Raw genomic sequence first — 20,322 nt, forward strand, 5'->3', positions numbered from 1 at the left:
TGTGTATCAAATTTTTAATTTTAATAATAATTTTTCAATTTTATGAAACTTTTTTAAGATGTATTGTGTAATTATTAATTTCGAAATACATATTATAGACAACTATGTTAATTTTTAAACTTAAATCAACAATTTACGAAATTAATAATTTATAAAATTAATCTTGCGATCGGTAAAAAGTTATTTTGGAACGTATTATCTTTAAAATATACTTAAATCGCTAATTTATGAATTATGAGATTCGTCCTTCGAGTTTAATTAAAAAAACGTCATACATAATTAATAAAGCGACCGTGTGAAAACACATGACGATGGAATTAGATACACAGCATCTGTACATTTGTTGTACACTTTTAGTCCCATGTTGACACGCGTTTCAAAAAGATTGAGAGACGTTTCGTTGATTCGTCACTTTTACTTGATCCAATCGAAATGATGAGTTCTCTTGGTGTAATAAATTTTCCTTCTTCATCGTGATAAAAAAAAAAGGGGGATTCAAAATTTATTATAAAAGTCCTCTTTGAGTGTATACAAGCTATTGATATATTCCTAAGATATTTTTAAAAAGTCTTTTCTAAACATTAAAATAAAAATTAGCATGCAAAAATGTCGGTTGAGTTTTATTTATTAAATTATAAGCGATCGAAGTTTGTATTAGATAAACTAAGGAAATGACAGTAGTAAAATAATGTAACGATAGTTATTTCACTCTCTTGCTTCTTGCATCTAATTTGGAAATTTCAATTGCGTATACCTTAATAAATAAAATTTAATCGATATTTTTATTTAATAATTTAACTGTGTTTGTTTTAGCCTCTAGAATCGATCTTTTAAAAATGTATTAATATATTAATACGTGTAATGTATTAATACGTGATATCCAAATATTATATTATACGTTATGGACTTAAGCTCGGGGAAATTGAACTTGTAGAGTTACAAGTTTTAAATGTACATAAATGGACGTGGATAAATACATCTGTTTGATGTATTTATTCTTGCGTGTTTGAATTGAATTACATGTGTTATATATACGTGTAGAATTGAGGAAAATTTGGATTAAAACAAATATTGGAAAACAGATATTTCTATAAGTAAATACTATTTGAAGACACAATTTTAATTTAATTTCTAAATTACGGACAAATATTATTTAATATTTATATTCGGATTCGACGATAAATGAAATATTTATTTTCCGTTTGATTAAAACGCTTTAAATGTAGGAGGTGAATACATTGTATTTTTCATTTCTTATTTGTTAAACATTGAAAATCTAATATTGTTAATTGTATAATATATCCGATTGTTGAATAAAACAATAATTTGAACGGTAGATTTTGGAACGGAATTTAATTTTTTCGTTTGCGTAGAAACATATTTATTTATGCTTTATAGCTATCCTGTATTTATATATACGTGTTTTGACAGAGAAATATCGATATTTGAAGAGAAAAATTATTGTTTTCTTTTGCAGAAAATCATTTATTTTTTTTTTTTTTTCGTCCATATAACATGTTTAAATTATGACCTTGGTTATTTTTGACTTTACGACCTTGATATGACCTTGAAGTTCTTTTGACATCAAAATTTGATCACATTCCAAGACACATTAGGATAGTATGCAAGTTAAATGTTCATGTTATAAATGTTTAAAGCGATGTCCATTGATAGCGGTACACTTTCTAAAACGATCAATCATAGATCGTGATGTCACGAAGAAATCTGCATGACTGATCTATTTATAAAATTCACGTTGGACGAAATAATATATTGATAGGTAAATACTATGCTCAACAGATGTCAAGATGATTTAATACGATGATTTAAATAATAAATTTGTAAAATCTTATTTCATTAATAAAAATATTCGAAGTGATGAGAGAAAAGTTTCAAAAATAAGCAATAATTTTATAAAATTATCTGTATGTATCGATGTAATATTTCATATGAAAAAAAACATCTCAGTTTTCAATTTTTATTTTTATCAAAAAATAAAAAACAGGTTTTGAAAAGTTTTTTCAAAAACAGGGTAATTGAATAGTTTAGTAATTATTGCCTGACTTTTTCCAATTTTAACAATATCGCAAAAGATTTTTTTTTTTTATTAAAACTTTATACACATTAAATTATTAAAACAATAAATTAATCGGAAATTTTTGAACAAAATTTAGAATTAAAACTAATTTCTTGAAATGATGCATAAAGTTTATATTATTAAAAAAAATTATTTTCGAAATGCAAGATCATTTTTAATTTAAAGCTCCCATCATTACGAGATTTTAATAACACTTTCCTAGAACTTAAACTTGCTAAAATATATAATATTTTTATTAATTGCGCGTGAAATAACAATTTTAACCGCAATCTGAAACAAACTTCTAATCCATCCACTTAAATTTAATTTTTTTTTTTAATATCGAACATTGCAGAGAAAGAACATTCGCCAAAATTCTCCATCATAAAATCAAGGAAATCAAGCAACAACAATCATGATGATAATAAAAATTTATTCCCTATTCTCATCCTTAGCTTCGAGTTCGAATTTTTGGAAACGAGTGGTTGCTCAATCCTCTCCTCTATGAATCGACAAACGAGTTTCATAAGGTCTCTCCCTCTCTCCACCCCCCCCCACCCTCCCCTACGAACACACGTAACTCGGTCGTACTATTCATCAGGCGAATTTCTCTTTTGCATGAGGCGGCCTTATGGTCGTGGCATGCGAACGAGACGCTTTTCTTCTTTCACGAGGACAGATGGTCGATGCGTCGCGGCCGCTTGTTCTTTTTCACCGGTTCCCATTAAGCCCCGTGTTGCACGGTGGCGAGGAGAGAAAGAGAGAGAGAGAGAGAGAGAGAGAGAGAGAGAGAGAGAGAGAGAGAGAGAGAGAGAGGATCGAAGAGGAGGCGCACACCGGCAAAAGGTGGCATTTATAATTTACGCACCGGCCGTTACGGTGACTAGTACATCATTGGGCAACATTTCGACGGGTTTTTGCCACCCCCGTCCTTAACTCGTCCGTTCGTCCACCTTACATAATATTATCAATCTCTCGTTCCGATGAGTGGCCGCTACTCAAGACCGTTCCAGGCCATCCTGCGCGCAATTTTCGTGATAAATTGCAGCGCTCGCTATTTTTGCAACGTTGTTTTGTCGCGGCGCGCAGGAATTTCTAGAGGCGAACGAGGGGAATGTTGAATTATCGCGCACGGCCTCAGACGGGATTTCACTTTTCTAAGCAAACAGCTTTTACATTCCTCGTGGATGGCGAGGTTTCTTCTCGATGGATTTCGACGGTGGAGATTTTTCGGGATTTTGGCGTGCCTGTGTCGCGAAGAGGTGTAGATCTATCAAAGAAATTTGGTTTCGTTCTTCCCGAATACGGTAGATTGTGGATTTGAGAAGTTTGATGGATTTTATTGCGTTTCCTGGGTTTATTTTCGAGTATTATTTTTTTTTTTTTTTTTTTTTTAGACTCTTATTTTTACTTCGTGAATACGAGAGAGGATAATACGAAATGATGATTTACCGTTTTAAATTTTTATTTATTATGGTTACTTTGAAAAATCGAAGAGAAATACATCTCGAATAAGATACGAAATTTTTTACAAAGGAATGGCTATGTTTACGCTCCAAATTGAAAAAACCGTAAAATTGAAACAGGAATAAACATTAAAGAAAAATGATTGAAACACAATTGAAATGATAACAATATATAATATATATTTAAAATAACGATTTGTTTTTATGACAACCCGTATATGAAACTAGATAAGAAGCTAAAATGGGAATGCGTAGAAATTTCGTAAAGAGTATCACTACGCTCCCCATTATTCCAAAATAAAAAAAGAAATTTGAAAAGATCCCAACGTCTCTCAATCACCCAAGATCCTTCGTTCTCCCGCCCAAAAAACAATCTCCATCCCCTATCTCCCATTTATCCCTAACAACCTCTATATCCAGTCGATTCGAAACTGCCGATAGCTCGTAAATTGGCTCGTTTCCCGCTCTCGTTCGCGCATTGTTACAATTCCGAATTTATTCGAAGTGAACGTCACGTGTGCGCATCGTTCGGTTCCCTGCAACACGTCGCGTGCGTTAACTGAAATCGTAACATAAATTCCGCGCTTTTCGACCATCTCCGCATCTCTTCGGCCAGTCCTTTCCCCCTCCACTCCACTCTATTCTTCTCGTTCACTCGCTCACTCTTAGTCCTTGCTCCCATCCTTGTCGTGCGAACCGCTTCGTGTCCAGCTTTAATGCCGCTGTAAGTTATGTCGGGAAGAGGGAACGTGACTTTATTTCGCGAACAACACGGCTGTGTGTGTGTGTGTGTGTGTGTGTGCACGGGCGCTTTAACGAGTCGTGTTGGCCGCGGCGAGGCAAGGCGAGGCGAGCGGTTTTTTCTCGAGGGAGCTCGGCTATCTTTCGGAATTCGCGCGATGCGAATGGATCGGAACCAGATACTGACCGAACCGATTGGTTTGTCATTGCAGAAGCTGAACATGGCTACGCTTCGACGATGCCGATGCCCGATGATATGCGGACGGTCACAAAAAGGCCAAAGACGAAAAAATCCCAGGGCAGCAGGTTGGTATCTTGACGAAACACGTCGATAAAATAGATTTTATACGTGTTTTTTCAAATACTTGTCTGTCGAGTTTGATGTATCATTTGTTTTTTTCTTTTATTACTTTTTTTTTTTTTTAATTCCTGGTTTTCGTTATTTTTCTTTGTTCCCTTTTAATTGTTTTTGGGGAGATTTGATTTTATTTTATTCCGAGTTGGATAATAGGTTTGATATCGGAGTTTTATTGAGTTTTTGAAACAATGATATTTTGGAGGTATTGAAATTTTAAATTTTGGAAGATTGAAAGTTGAAAAATTTGAAAAACTATATGAATACTCTTTTTAAAGAAAATTTTATTTGATTTTGTCTTTGTATTTTTGTTGACAATTCATTGAATTTTTAAATAATAGTCATTAAAGAATGATGGGATCGTTTATTTCGAAAAATTTAAAGTCAAAATTAATATACAATTTAATATACAATATTTTATATCTTTTATATAAAATATCGCTGTATTCAAGATTTTAATTATTTTTCACGAATATAAATCCAATTATTGTACAAGATTGTTAAAACAAAATCTGAACAAAGCGCTGCTGAAAGTATATCTTATCAGTATGTATTGTCGATAAATTTATTCTGAATTATGTTGATACGAAACACACTTCAAAAGCAGTTTCATCGTATATTGTGTCTTAAATAACTGCGCGGGAAGGTCATTGAACTCATTTCAAGAGTGTTCATCAATCGAAAACAGAATCGAAACCGACCATAAAATCTCTGTAATTCAATACTTGAAAATTTTAGCTGTCATTATTCCTTTATATTTCATTATAAATTTAAAATTTTTTTTGACAAAAATATTCAAATTTATAATATTTTAATTTTTTAATACTTATTTTAATTTCTGTTTATTTTTATATTTATTATTTTGTATAATATTAATTATTTTATTTTTTTTTATTATATTCATTTATCTTTTAATTCTTTATCAATGTATGAATTGAAAAAAAAAGATTCAATTTTTTCATCGAAGAGATTTCAATTTTCAAGTCTTTGAATTCGAATTTATTAATATTTTGAAGCTTAAGCTTGTTCTTTTGCATTTTTGAAAATTTCGTTAGAAAAATTATTGTATTTATTTTAATATTATTATGTTTTATTCTATTTCTATTTTTATATATGATTCACATAAAGGTTTTTAAAAACGTTTCAGACTTAAGAACACATTTGATAATCAATGAAAATATTAGAACTACTTAATATGTTTAAATTTTTACAAATTTATATCTACACTTTATTTTATCTTTTTATCTCTTTGTGTATTCTATGATCTTTCATTAACGATTGACTTATTTGTAATTTGTATCAGGAAAAGAATCATTTTATAAAATAATTTTATACAATGAAAAGATTAAAAAATACTAATTTAAAAATTGTTTAATTCTTCGAACTGCTATCTATGTGGTTTAACACAATTTTAATTCACACTAGTAAGTAAAAAGCAAGCGAATAATATTATAATTAATTATATTTGAAAATGCAAACTTTTTTTCTTACCTTATTTATACTTTCAATGGGATTAATAATGGATAAATCGGGTTATATTATTTGACCCATGCCAAATTCACATACTCGGAAATAAAAGAGATATATATTATTATTTTAAAACAAATTAGTATTACATTTGGAAAACATGTATTTATTACAATTAAAATTTATAAATTACATATTTGGTATACACTATCAATAGTAAGTCAATAGATTTTATTTATTTGAATTATTTTCTCATTCATTTATTTAAATTACACTCTTATAAATTCCTACATCTCATTTGCTTTGCAAAGAACGTTTAGAAGTTTCTTCCTTCCCGCCTGTTTTAATTTTCTTAGCCACTTAAACACATCGTTTTCCCTTCCATTTCTTTCTTAATAACGCCAAAGCAAACGATTTCACTGCTTTGAAGTCTAACAAGAACGTTTTTTTCTTTTGCAGGACAACTCATAACGAGCTGGAGAAAAATAGGTGAGTACTTCATTTATCTCATTAACTTAATCCTATTTCGGCCTCTTGTTTTGTTTTGCTCGCATAATTAGAGAGCATAGCGCACGAATACTGGACAAAGTCGCCATCATTCACTGAAAGCAAACGAGAATTGGATATTTTATTCTCCTTAACAAGATCTCTTTACCTTAATTCGATTAATTTCTTTTTCCAAAAAGAATCCTTAATTTTGAAAGTTTTCCATATGCTGATTAATCGATCTATTCATTTTCGAGGTGATAAAATGAAAAGGAATCACTTCTCTTCGGAAAGTTTAAAAAGTTTTTTTTTTTTTATTTCGTGTTAATAGATTTTTTTTATCAAATAGTTATGTTTTTGTTGAATTGAATTAATTTTTTTTTTATTAATTTCTATTTTTTAATATCATTTTTATCGAAGCAATAGAATATAAAAATATAATACGAATAATTAAAATATATAGTTTATAAAATGTTATATGCTTTTTAAATTGAAATTTCGAAAAACGAATATTAAACCTCATTGAATTTTAAAATTCTGAAACTATAAATATCAAAATTAATCATGTCGAACGTCGAAAAACAACGTCATTTTCGATAAAAATATATATAATGATCAAATAGTTAGCATTGCTAACAACAATGAAATAACTAGAAAATGAAAAGCATTCAATACAATTGTATACATCGCTTTGGGAAAGATAAACTATTAGTTACATAAACATTTAATTAACTATTAAATATTATATATATATAATAATAAATTAATTAAACATATTATATTTAAATATTAATTACGATATTTTTTAAAATTTTATTTACAAATATATTATATAAATAATTATTATAATTTATTATTCATCCAAAAAGAAAAAAAATTATTTTAAATATATATTGTGTATTTCAAGTATTTGTAAAATATAATTCAATATATTTTAAATGCGTTGGAAAATTTAGCCACGAAAATAGGTAATTATATTTTATAAAATGTAACATTGTATTGAAGATGACAAATATTTAAACAATGTCAGAAATAATTATGATCGCCATTACAATAGCCAATTCCATGTTTCTTGAAAATTTCCAATATATTTGAATTTTATGAAAACACAGTTCTTCCAACAAAGCATAAAATATAATTCAACATTTTAAATATAATACTGCACTTCCCAAAATTATTTATATATAAATATTAATTCATGTTAAATATATAAATAAAATTTTAATATACTTTTGCCAGAAATTACGATACATTGATGTCTCACATATGATTCGACTGCAAATGGAATCTGAATAAAGATTTAGTTTATTTTATTTTAAATATTTTACATTACACTTTGTGTTCCCCACATTTTTCTACATTCAAACATCTCGTAAACACATAAAAACCTGCAGTCTAATAATTAAAAACGACCAATACTCGATTTAACAATTTAAATCAACAATCAATGAAAGAGAAAAAAAAAAAGGAAATTTATACACGTAATGGCGACGAGGAGAAGAGGATGAATAGCTGCATCACGCGACAAATGATTGTTCTCAGTCGCGTGTTAAATTGAAAGCAATTTACGATTATCTGCGGCCGTTGTTCGCGACGGTATAAAGGGCCTGGTCTGTTAATTAACATGCGTGATACGTGCGATTAGACGCGACCCTTTTATATATATACATATACATATACCGGGTCAGGAAAGTTCGAAATGGAGCGGAACAATGGCCGACCAGACCTAACTTGGGTTGGAACAGGTTTCTAAGGGTTGCCGCCTGCCCTAACCCCGATTGTCGACGTGATTTATAAGTCGTGGAGCCACGCTCTTGCTCTCTTGCGACCACTTCTTATTGCCACGGGAGTGCATGAAAGCGAAATATAGTTCGTCAAGATCCGCGGAGAGTAACTTGTAATTTGTTACTCTTTCGTGGCGAGAGGATGATGATCGATGAAAGTGTTCGAGCAACAGATTTCGTTCAAGTTGGAATTTTCGAGTTTGACGGTGGTATATGATGGAATCTCGACACTTGGGTGCAATTGTATTTCGCATTTTTGTTGCAAATTTTAATTTATGTATGACCATGTTTAACTATTTTTCTTATTATTGTTCGTAGCTAGAAATTTTCGAATGAAATATTAATTTTTTAAATGGAATTTTGCGTTTTTTAATACATGTTTGATGAAATTTTCTAAGAAATTCTCATTTCTCACCCGAACTTAAATCGAAAATCGATGTAGATATAGTTGGATGTTGTTCGATGTAAATTTTGTGATTTCATGATTTTTTTCGAATTTTTATATTTAAATTTTATACATTCTCGTTTCAACAAAGAATCTTTTATACACTATGATATATTTTGCAAAATATTTTTCTAAAAATTAAAAATATCGTTTGAAAAACAGAAATCTATTTGATCATTGAAGTTCAACCACTTTAGTCTCTAATCCAAGACGTTGTTCTGCAACTTTCCTTGAATTAGAAGTACAGACCACGGAACATGGTTCTTAGCCAAAAGCAAATGGAAGCAAACGTCGTGCAAACATCCCGATTGCTCTTCGTCAAGCAAGAATGATCACAAACGAAAGGTTAGCTTTGATTCTGCAACAGTATTCTCTGTCTTAATTTTCTTGTGCTTTCAAACTATCGGAATGATGATTAAATAATAAAGATTTATCGTGATAAGATTAAATAGCAAAGATTGAAAAAAAAAAATAATTTAATTTATTTGACGAATTAATGGAGAATATTGAAAAATTGTTAATATATTATATTTCCTTTTTAAAATTATATATTTCATATATCTAATATATTCTTGATATTTTGTATATAATATTTTATAATATATTAATCATGAAAATGAACTGGAAAAATTCTTCTATAATATTTTTTTAATCACTATTTTTTTTTTTTTTCAAATTGATCTTATAATTTTATGAAATTTAAGTATAAAATGATGATTTGTTTAAATTATAGATATTTTTTTTTAATCAAAATCGATATAATTTTTAATAATTTTATAATTTTTTCTTTCACGATCTTGAAAGAGAACGTTTTTTCAACAGTAGTGTATAAAAAAATTGAATAATCGGTACGTTTAAAATTTTAATCAATCTCGTACCGTGACAAAATTATATTCAAGAAAGAACGCAAAACTTCAGAGATTAGACTCACCCTTTCCGAATGAAAAGAAAATTATTCTTCATATATTTATGCTCTATATATACTCGCAAAGTTTCATTAAAATCAGAGGTTCTCTTCTTTATTAGATTTCTTTATTAATCCTTTCAAAATTAATGAAACAATGCATCCAAAGTAACTTTTATAAAGATGATAGAGATGTTAATTTTTCTTGACATTATTAACAAGAATTCTTGACATTATTAAAAATTCATTTTGGAAATTAAATTTCGTCCTTTCCTTTTACATTATATTTTGTATTATTATAATATTGTATTTATTACAGAAAAGAAAAATTCGTTCCAAAAAGAAAAAAAATTAATAATTGAAATGGTAGAAAATGACCTTCTTTTGAACCCTTTTTATTGTACATCTTTTGTTGTTCATTTTAACAAAAGTTTATATGGAAATGAAGTGTTTTTCTGAAAGTATGTACGTATTCCTTTGGCAGACAAGGGTGATTAAAAAAATTCAAATGATCAAGAAGAAGGGACAATTTTACGTGCAAAGAAAGTTTCATTAAAGCCAGAAGTTCATAGTTTCGGCGATTTCCTTTCTTTATTAAAATGGTAAATAATCTCTCTCTTAAAAATCTTCTGAAATATTCTGTACATATACAAACGTCTTTTGTGCATCTTACATCTTCATTCTGATAATTAAAATTCTGAAAATCCATAAAATATAATATTAATCACGTAATTCAATAAAAATTCAAACATTTCAATGTATCGAAAAAAATCTAAATCCAAAACCTTACTCAACAATTTTATTTTATAGCCCCCTCTCATTTAATATAATATTTCAACAAGACACGATCGGTCTACTCCATTCAAACAATCTCTCGAACGGATGCATGTTTCATCGTTCCCGCGTAGAGGATTGAAAATGTGCATAAACGTAAAAAAAAAAAAAAAGAAAAAAAAATTCGTAGGCTTTGTTATTCGCTTGTACACCTTTTTGCCGCACGCCAGGAACAGCCAGAAAACTCGGTACACACGGTGTACCGGGCACACACGGGGCGCGCAGAACCCGGAGATACGCATGCTAGGGGATGATGGTCTGTACATATATGTGTATAGCCCGGTAACGTGAAAGAGAGAGAAAGAGGGTGAATCGTAGGGAGAGAGGGTATCGATTTTTTTTTGTCCCCAAGCGACGAAAGCGCAGCGGGAGGGGTGGTGCGTGGCACAGAAACGGACAATGTAAAAGCCCACACTGCCAACCGCCCCGTTACACCACGTAGTTACGTTACATAACGCAACGCAACCCACGAGACGCTGATGGAATCCGTGGCACACGAGGCTTCTCTGATACCGTTTAGCTCGAACATCAAAAAAACGGATGTTGTGTCTGTTTTTTTTTTTTTTTAATATCCGTCGCAATATTACATTGCGAGAACGTAGGAACGTAGCGTTAAACCGAACGTGTTACCGCTCCTATGTCTTGCGACGTAATGCTCCACGACGGACGTTAAGATGGACGTAATGTCAGTTTCTTGACGTTCGGGTGATCTCGGCCTTAATCGGTCGGTTCCGCTGTTCCTGAAACGCGACACGCCAATTACGGTTCACGTACATGAATTTAAAATCTTATTTATCAAAAATGTAAATCTTTATTTATATATGCCTCGTGAATTCTGATATTTTTATTTTCTTACTTTTACTAAACGAATGATTTTTTTTTTATTTTTTAATTATATTCAACAGGTTTAAGGATAGTTTTATGAATAGCTAGTCGAAAAAATTTTTATATTGTTTTTGATTTGTGTCTATTTGTATCATTATTTCTGGAAAATAATAATAGTAATAATAGTCTGGAATAAGATTTTTTTTATTAAATTAATAATTTTTCTTTTTTCTCTGATCATTGATTTTTGCTGTAAGAATTTGTTAAATTTTAAAATTTTAACAATTTTTTAACGATATAAAAATGAATAAAATTTTTTTCTTTTTTGATAAATTTAATGTTATTTTTCTTTCGAAAGATACCATTTCTTTATATTTACTATCTATTGTTATACGTTTTGTTTTACGTTTAATAAATAAATTAATAAATATGCCAAAAATGTGACAAATGAATATGAAATTATATCATAGAATTTCACCTATTTGAACGTGACAATTGTGCCAACATTGTAAATATTTATTATAAAGTTTATATAAAATAATATTTTTGTTCTAAAATCGACTTGTTATATGGACGAGTTATTTGTCTTTATTATGAATCTATTTTACTTTCATAATGTCTGATATATTTAAATTTTAAGACTTATGTTTCGAAGAAATATTAAACAGGGAACTGCGTCTTTTTCAAATTTATACCACATTTTATCTGCCAAAAATTTTGTTTACTGTTTATTAGATTGAAATAACGTTTTCTCGCTCGTTTTAAAATTTAAAATTTATCGAATGAAAAAATTATGTTAATTAAAATAAAGATGGTTTTACATCTAACAGCATGTTTCTTACGTTTATATTCATATAAACATACAGAATAAATATAATTGAATTATAAATAAAATATTTGATGATATTTTAATTAAAAATTAACAAATTAGTAAATTATTATTAACAAATATTGATAATAAATAATTGAGAGATTAATATGTAACGAAATTCATAAAAAGTGAATAGAAAGTGTATTTTTTCGTCAAAACTGATCTCGTACATTCCCATCTTCTTTGATGGCTTCTGAATTTGCGGTTCACAGTTTTCTTTTCGTTTTTTTTCTGTGTAAAAATAATATCTACATTGCCTCCAAGCTTCTGTCAAAGACGAACGATTTTAATTAGCTATGAATACGAAATGAAGTCATTCGGTTCAATTCTAATTATATTAGGAATCACAATACTTTGCTGAGATTCTGAATCTCGAGGATTTTTTTTATTTTTCTCGTTTTTCTTTTTTTTTTTTTTTTTTTTCCTCAGCTGTCCTCCGTGATACCTACTAGTCCGGGAATTTGAATTTAAATAATTTTGCTTGGGCTTTTCCGAATCCCATGGCGTTCGAATTAACGTGGCTGAATTTCAAAGTAATCCTCGCAGTGAGTATTCCAATAGGAAAAACTTGCTTGAAATTCATATTACATTTAGTTTTGAATAGCCGTGGGATGATGGAACTTTATCTAACGAGAAACTTTGTAATTGTCACGTTTCCGTTACTTTCTAATTTAATTTATTATTCGTTTAAATTGCTTCTATTTGCTTTTTGCAGATGAATAACTTCTTTTGAAATTTTTTTGAAACAAATTTTTTTTATGTGATGAGAAAATTTCCTTTTACAATAGATAAATATAGAATGGTAAAATATAGAATTATTTACAAATTTATGATAAAGATAAATGAATAATTAAATTCGTAGAATTGTGTTCGATCGTAATCGATTCATAAAATTCATTTCTAAAAAAGATTCATGAATGAAAATTTTTTGTTCAATTTCCATATATCTAACTTTTATTAAATTTTAAACGATAATTTTTAAAATTGAAATTAGAAAGCGACGAGAAAAGTTTCTTTCGTTTTTTCGAAATCATGAATTTTATAAAATATATGGATATATTTATATCTTTTTTCTCTAGCATTTGGCAGAGTAAGAGTTTTTTTTCTTTTTTAAATTTTGTGCATCTTTTTCTTCTACCACAAAAAAAAAATTTGTTAATATATATGCAAATTTGTAAAGAAAATATTCATTAGTCAGTTCTTATTAACCATATTCTATCCATAATTCATTTGTGACCTTATTATTTAGTCATCGAGAAATCGATTCGATATCATTATTATTAAAAACGATTCATAATTGTAATAAACAATAATAAAATATTCAATATTAAGATTTCAATTTCGTATTTATATACAATATTTTAGGATAAAAGAAAAATTTATATTGATAAGAAAAAAAATATATATATATATATATTCATCTATGTTATTCATATCAAGATATAAGAAACGTAATTTGCATAAAGATTTTAATTTATTGATCGACAAATCTATAATAAATAACTGAAAATAAATCACGTGTAGCGATTCATGAAAATTCATAAGAGAAAATCTTGAATTTTCAATTATCGACCAATATTACGATTTTTAATTTTATAAAAATCCGTGATTTATTTATTTAATTTTCAATGTAAGCAGGATCGATAATATGATCGAGAAAAAAATATGCAGATGAAATATACGTCGTCCACGTAAAATATGCAAAATATATATGGAATGTGAAAAATATGTATTTCCATAAAAATTAACCGTCAATGATGAAATTATCAGTGATTAATATTTGATTAGTTTTTTTCATCGATACAAAGAGACGTCAGATGAAAACAGATCTTGGCGCTACATGGAATTACGATGCAAAAACAGGTCGGGTAATCATATCCTAGAAAACTGATCCGCATTCACCGCGGCTCTTGATTTACGTTTCTTTAAACCTCAAATAGAAGCAGTCTTTATACTCGATAGAATTACAAGTAAAATGGGTCGAATAATCACGCTCTGGAGAACTGATCCACATTCACTGGGTGAACTCTCGATACTCATCCTTTGAAAAATATATTCGATGCCTCCACTTCTCTCTTTTCGATCCTCTGTTAACCACGATCCATCTTGATCCTGGATAACGGTTCTGTTCCTCGAAAGTGTCGGAGATAAAGAGAGGGAGGCTATTTTCAGCTTTCAAGATTTCGTGTCATGTTTGGTTAAGAATCTATTTATAACGAAATATGTATCGAGGCAATTTTTTTGTAACTAATTTTATTAAATATTAAATTAAAGAAATTTATTTTATCGTTTCATCGATTATTCAATTTTGCTTTATATATAGAATGGGAACGATTCCAATGAGTTCTTTAATTAAAGTTGGAATTTTTCAATAATAAAACATATATTGTTATTAGATAATTTTTAAAGCTTTGATATAAAAGTGATTATGTTCTTTGTTTTAGAATAGAAAATATAACTCGATAAATTCTTTATATTTTTTTCGATATACAATATTAAATAAAAAATATCTTCAAATCAATGGTGAATTTTCATTTCATCAGCATAATAATGCCAGAAAATTAATATCAAACAGAAAGTAATTGAACCTTAAGGAAATAAATTTTCTCTTCATTTCATTAACTTTGTAATTAGAGCGGAACGAAACACATGTAGAAGTAAGTTTTTTTTTTTTTTTTTTTTTTTTTTGGTTTTTATAACTTTTAATGAAACTTGCTTTCTATAAATAGATTTATGAAATGTAAACTTCAAATATAAATTTAATCAACAAATTTTTTTTTCAGTAAACCAAAATTTAAAAATTATCGTATTGATTTTATTCTTGTTTGGAAATTTAGTAGTAGTATAATTTCCTTTTTTATCAAATAATATTTCTTATTGTTTAGAATAATTTAATATAATAATTATTTAAAAACAAAATTCTATATTTTATATCGTTTCAAATTAATTAATTTCCAGATAATCTTTCCTAAGATTAGATGCGATTAAACAAATTTTTATTTTTTCCACTTCAATAATCATATCAAAAAAAGAAAATAACTTGACCTTAAGTCACATAAATTTATTTTGACCACGTCCCTCGCCAAGGAGAGAGAGAGAGAGAGAAAAAACAATATAAATTATATCTTATTTAACACGTCCATGAGAATATTCTGAAAACATTGTTTGCCAAGTCGTCGCAATTGGTTTCATTTTTCACGTATTCCATGTGTTTCCAAACGGTGCTCGCCATTGGCGTGCGTGCGAGCCACGGTAATTTCCAATCGCAATAGCATGTTATCAGAAACACGAACAGAAAGCCTTCACTGAGGGTGCATGCAAAGTGACCGAGCCTCGTTCACGCAGGGTTGCAACAGGAACGACGTATAATGACAGGAATTTTAATTAATTGCTATAATAACTGCGCGTCCATCGCGCGGACAGTGAATTTGCATTTGTTTTCGCCAACAGATCGCGACGATTCTCTCTCGTTGCCGAGCGGCAACGATGTTAGCCGGAAGTAGCCGAACGCTGGAACGAAATGGAAATTTTTCTCTCTTTTTTTAGAGATTCTTATACGATCGTTACGCGATATAGTTGGTTTAAATATTCTTTAGATATTCTTTGTTCAATTCAATTCAATCGTTGATTAATGGTTTTTAATTCTTATGCTGCTAAACACGTAAAAAGTGAAACGAAGTATAATAATATATTATATTCGCTTGCGCTATCGAGGTTAGAAAAGATTCTTAAAATAGATAAAGTGAAAATTAATATTATTTTGAACTCGTGCAGGATTTTGTAAAGAAATATTATAAATATTTTGATAAGAAAAGTGAGCGAAATGAATAGGTATTCATTGAAATATAAAAAAATAGTATTTCAAATAATAGTAGTTTTTAGAATAATTTTAACATTATTCAATACAATATATTGATATATCTAAGGAATAAGAATGAAAAGTAGAAGGTAATTATCTTTGATGCTTATTGCGTTCCAATTATAGTTTAATTATAATAGATCGAATAAATCAAATCCGAATAAATAATATTATTTATTCTGATATCAAATGGAACAATATCTTAAAAAATAATATTTATTTACTTATGGAAAGATTTCAGTTTTTTTTCTTCTAGTTGTTTTAACTTAACATTCTCCTACTTAAAGTTTATTTCTGACGTACGTATATTATGTTAGGTTATGTAGTAATTTAAAATTTTATTTTTAGAATATTTAGGCGGATTTTGGCATTATTATTATCAAAACAGAAAATTCTTTGTTATCGTGGAATCATAATTTTATTTATATAATATTTTCAGTGAATAATAATTTTTCTAATAACATTTTTTTATTAAAAAGATCAAATCGCGATAATTTTACTTGTATAAGTTTTTGGTAAATACTTATTTTTAAACAAATAAAATCTGATAAAATTGTGCATCTCTAATAAAAATTCTTTATTATAATTTTTCCAACAATGCCTTTTTTTTTTTTTGCGATTTCTCCAAAGCAAAGATCGAAGTTTCGAATAAGAACGAGTTTTCATGCAGATATCTCGTTACGCCAAGAGCTGTTTCCGGTGAAAAAAGATTCGTGCTCCGTTGATACGCAATAACTGCATGATGTCTGCATGTTAACAAAATGATACGAACAGGAACTCTTTGTCGTATGGCAGTCGAGTGAAATTTAAGGATTTTTATTTTTTTATTTCCTGGCCTGGCTGGCACGCCTCGAATCTTTGTCTCTTGCGTTCCTCGAGGAATCTCTAAAACACAGGCCAGAAAAAGTTTGCAAATTTAATGAGAGTTCTGTATGCCATTGTTGGAAACTTGACGTAATTCTAGAGCAAAGAAACAAAATTAGATTTTTTTTACGTTACAAATGATGATAGATCTTGAAAATATTTTTAAAAATTAGCATTCATAAAAATAATTTTTAAAATTTATCGTTTATAAATATTCGATGAATACTACGAACTTTATCACGAATGAGAGTGTACGAGAAATTTTTTGAATTTTAATCTCTAAAGTCGGAGTTTGCAAATTTAATGAGGGTTTTTCATATCATTTGTTGGATATTCGCTGTAATTTTAAAGTGAAGGATTAAATTTTGGCTAAAACTATTTATAATAGCTCTTGAATAAATAATTTTTCATATTATCATTCTATTTTGTAAAAAAAAATTATTACTTTTATTAGGTTAATTTACAATATATAAATTAAATAAATTATTCTAGTAATTTCAATATTTATGAGAGACATTTTTAAAATAATATATAATAATATATCATTATTAGCCAAAGCTTCAAAATTCAAATTCATAACAGTGTTTTTCATACTACGTTTCTGTGCCTTATTAATACAAAATAAATATATAATTAATCTATATATCATCATTATATTGAAAAAAGAATGTATGATTAATCTACACGCCATTTAAAAATATATACATAATTAAAACATACAAGTATATAATTATATACATATAATTAAACCACATGCGATTTGAAAATAAGTATATGATTAATTCATATATATATATATGTATGTAATTCGAAAATAAATATGTATAATTAAACTGCAATATATAATATTATAGTTCAAAAATAAATATGTATAATTAAATTGTATGCAATATTATAATTGTTATATCTATAAATAAATTCACATGCTGTATTTAAATCAAATTTTAAACTTTCATATTTAAAATTAATAACATAATTTCACATCGATCAAATATATTAATGACTCATTACCACTAACATTTACCACGATGTATTAAAATTTTTATTATAATATAATAAAAATAAATATAATTTATAATTGCATTATTTTATTACCAATATTAATAAACATAAATTTTTACTCATTTAATTCACAATAATTTTTTGTCAACAATGATTAAATTTAATATTACAAAAATATCGAAATACAATAGTTCGCTGTAATAAACTCTAATAGAATTAAACTTGTTAAAATTTCTGTTTCCAATTAAGAGTACTTTAATAATGATCGATCGAATGCTAATACTAAATATATTATAACTAAAGAGAATAAACAAAAAAAAAAAATCTTTACAAGAAAGAAACGATCACAATCGTATTTTTATCATTGCGAGGAATATTTCGCTTCCAAATGATTCATAATCTCGCGCGAGTCGTTAATGCGCGGTTCAAGATCAAATATCGCGCATGCGCGAGTCATGAATTCGCATCACACCACAGATGTTAATTTCCCAACTGTTGCTATTTACGACGACGGTGAAACCATTTGGACGAGCGTACGGAACGGAATTCGGAAATGGTGAAATTATAACGACGACCGTCCACGCGAATAATCGATACAGGTGGAGACAGGCGGCGCGGGAAAACCAGCTCGATTCAAATCGTTCATTTGTTTTAACATTATCCGGCGGCTTTGTTGACGATAAATTGCGGTTACGAGTAATTTCCAGTCCCCGTTGCGTGTTTATTACCATCTCTGAGTCTGAGTGCGCCACGTGAATAAGTAAATATTTGCGAAAATTCGAGACGATAAGAATTTTGTCGCAAACTGGGTTAACGGTATTTAATCATGGTTTGTTTCCTGTTGCGAATGCGAGTTTCGCGTGGTCTTTTATTTTAAATTATTATATTCTTGGGGCAATATTGATTATAATAAAAATTTGATTTTTATTTTCCATACGAAACATTTTAAAACTTAAAATTTAAAAAGTTTTGGAATTCTCGTGTTTCGAAACTATTAATCGATGATTTTATTTCGATTTGAAATTCAGGAAATAATAATATTTATATTTATTTCTATTTAACGATAAATCAATTGAGTTCAAAATCTTGTGTTTAATTGAGAGAAAAAATTATGTTCTTCTTGGTTATAATAATTCTAATAAATTTATATAGAATATAGAACGAATACATGCAAATAAAAATAATATAAATTGAAACAAGAATTTCGAAATAAAATTAATTTAATAATAAATCTAAGAAGAAGAATTCTAAAGAAAGAGGTAGAAAATAATTTAAACAGGATTATACGGAAAGATTACAAAGACGATATAAGATTACAAGATAATAAGAGAGATTACAAGAATGGAATTACAGTAACTTTTACAAATGGATTATTACATCTTTCTTGGCATTATAACTATTACTATTACTACCAGTAGTATATAAGATTTCATTAAAAACAGGATACGTACGTATCAAATTTTGAAAATTATAACTTTAATTTATTTCAGTTTCTTATTTCACCACAACATTATTAACTAGTTAAAATAAATATCTTTCTCAAAGGATGTTTAATGTTTCTCCAATTTTTTTCCCCCAATTTTTCTCCTTCAAGTTATACAAAATAATTATTTATTCTTCTTCAAGTCTGAACGACGGTCATTGAATACCAGAATCCAACTCGTGCCGAGTTCTTTAGAAATCTCGTTAAGAACGATTGGTCAAGTGCAATTGGCAATGTGTTTTTAATTGGTTACGTTTGTGCATCACGTGCACAGGGATCATATGATCGTCTCGCTGGATATTTTTATTCTTTAACGAACCTCTCGATGTTTCCAGACAAGATGATGAACAATGATTTACGAATTGGAAACTAATTCCTATAATGAACAAGTGTTTAATAGCTTGTTATTAATTAACCAACTTATTGTTCCGTGATAATACAAATTTTATTTTGCCGATAAATATTCCTCGAAACTTGGAGTTTAACTTATTCAAATATTTTTGTTGGGAAATTATGCAAAAAGCTGACTGGACCGACGAAAGCCAGCCAACTTCAACCGGCTCTAATTAAAAGTTCTCTGCGCTCTTAACACACGGAACGTCACGAATGCTTTCCAAACGTCGTTTCAATATCAAACTGTATAAAATTTTATTCGAATAGCAACCGAGAAACTAATTTGCTCGTTCCATTGCACTCGAAAATGTTCGCGGGATATGCAAATATTATCACGGGAAAATAAATTTAATTTACTCGTATTATACGTATATTAGCATTAAAGAATGAAATTTGTAACAGATATAAATAAATGGATGTATATAAGTTTCTTATTGCATACAAAAAATTTATTTCAAACATATTT

At 28.4% G+C, this 20,322-nt stretch overlaps 1 protein-coding gene across 5 annotated transcripts in view; it reads left to right on the top strand.

Annotated features, from left to right (window-relative positions):
- Mxd (MAX dimerization protein) overlaps nucleotides 1-20,322 on the top strand; it is a 329,867-nt gene that overhangs the window by 6,373 nt on the left and 303,172 nt on the right. For all 5 annotated transcript variants that reach the window (XM_086902833.1, XM_086902832.1, XM_086902836.1 and 2 more), the window contains exons 3-4: nucleotides 4,497-4,590; nucleotides 6,566-6,595. In XM_086902833.1, the coding sequence (XP_086758959.1) occupies nucleotides 4,497-4,590; nucleotides 6,566-6,595 (124 nt within the window). The remainder of the gene's footprint in view (nucleotides 1-4,496; nucleotides 4,591-6,565; nucleotides 6,596-20,322) is intronic.

Source organism: Apis florea, unplaced genomic scaffold (assembly GCF_048593485.1).
Source record: "Apis florea isolate Af1SG1 unplaced genomic scaffold, ASM4859348v1 contig_2272_pilon, whole genome shotgun sequence".
Taxonomy (NCBI): domain Eukaryota; kingdom Metazoa; phylum Arthropoda; class Insecta; order Hymenoptera; family Apidae; genus Apis; species Apis florea.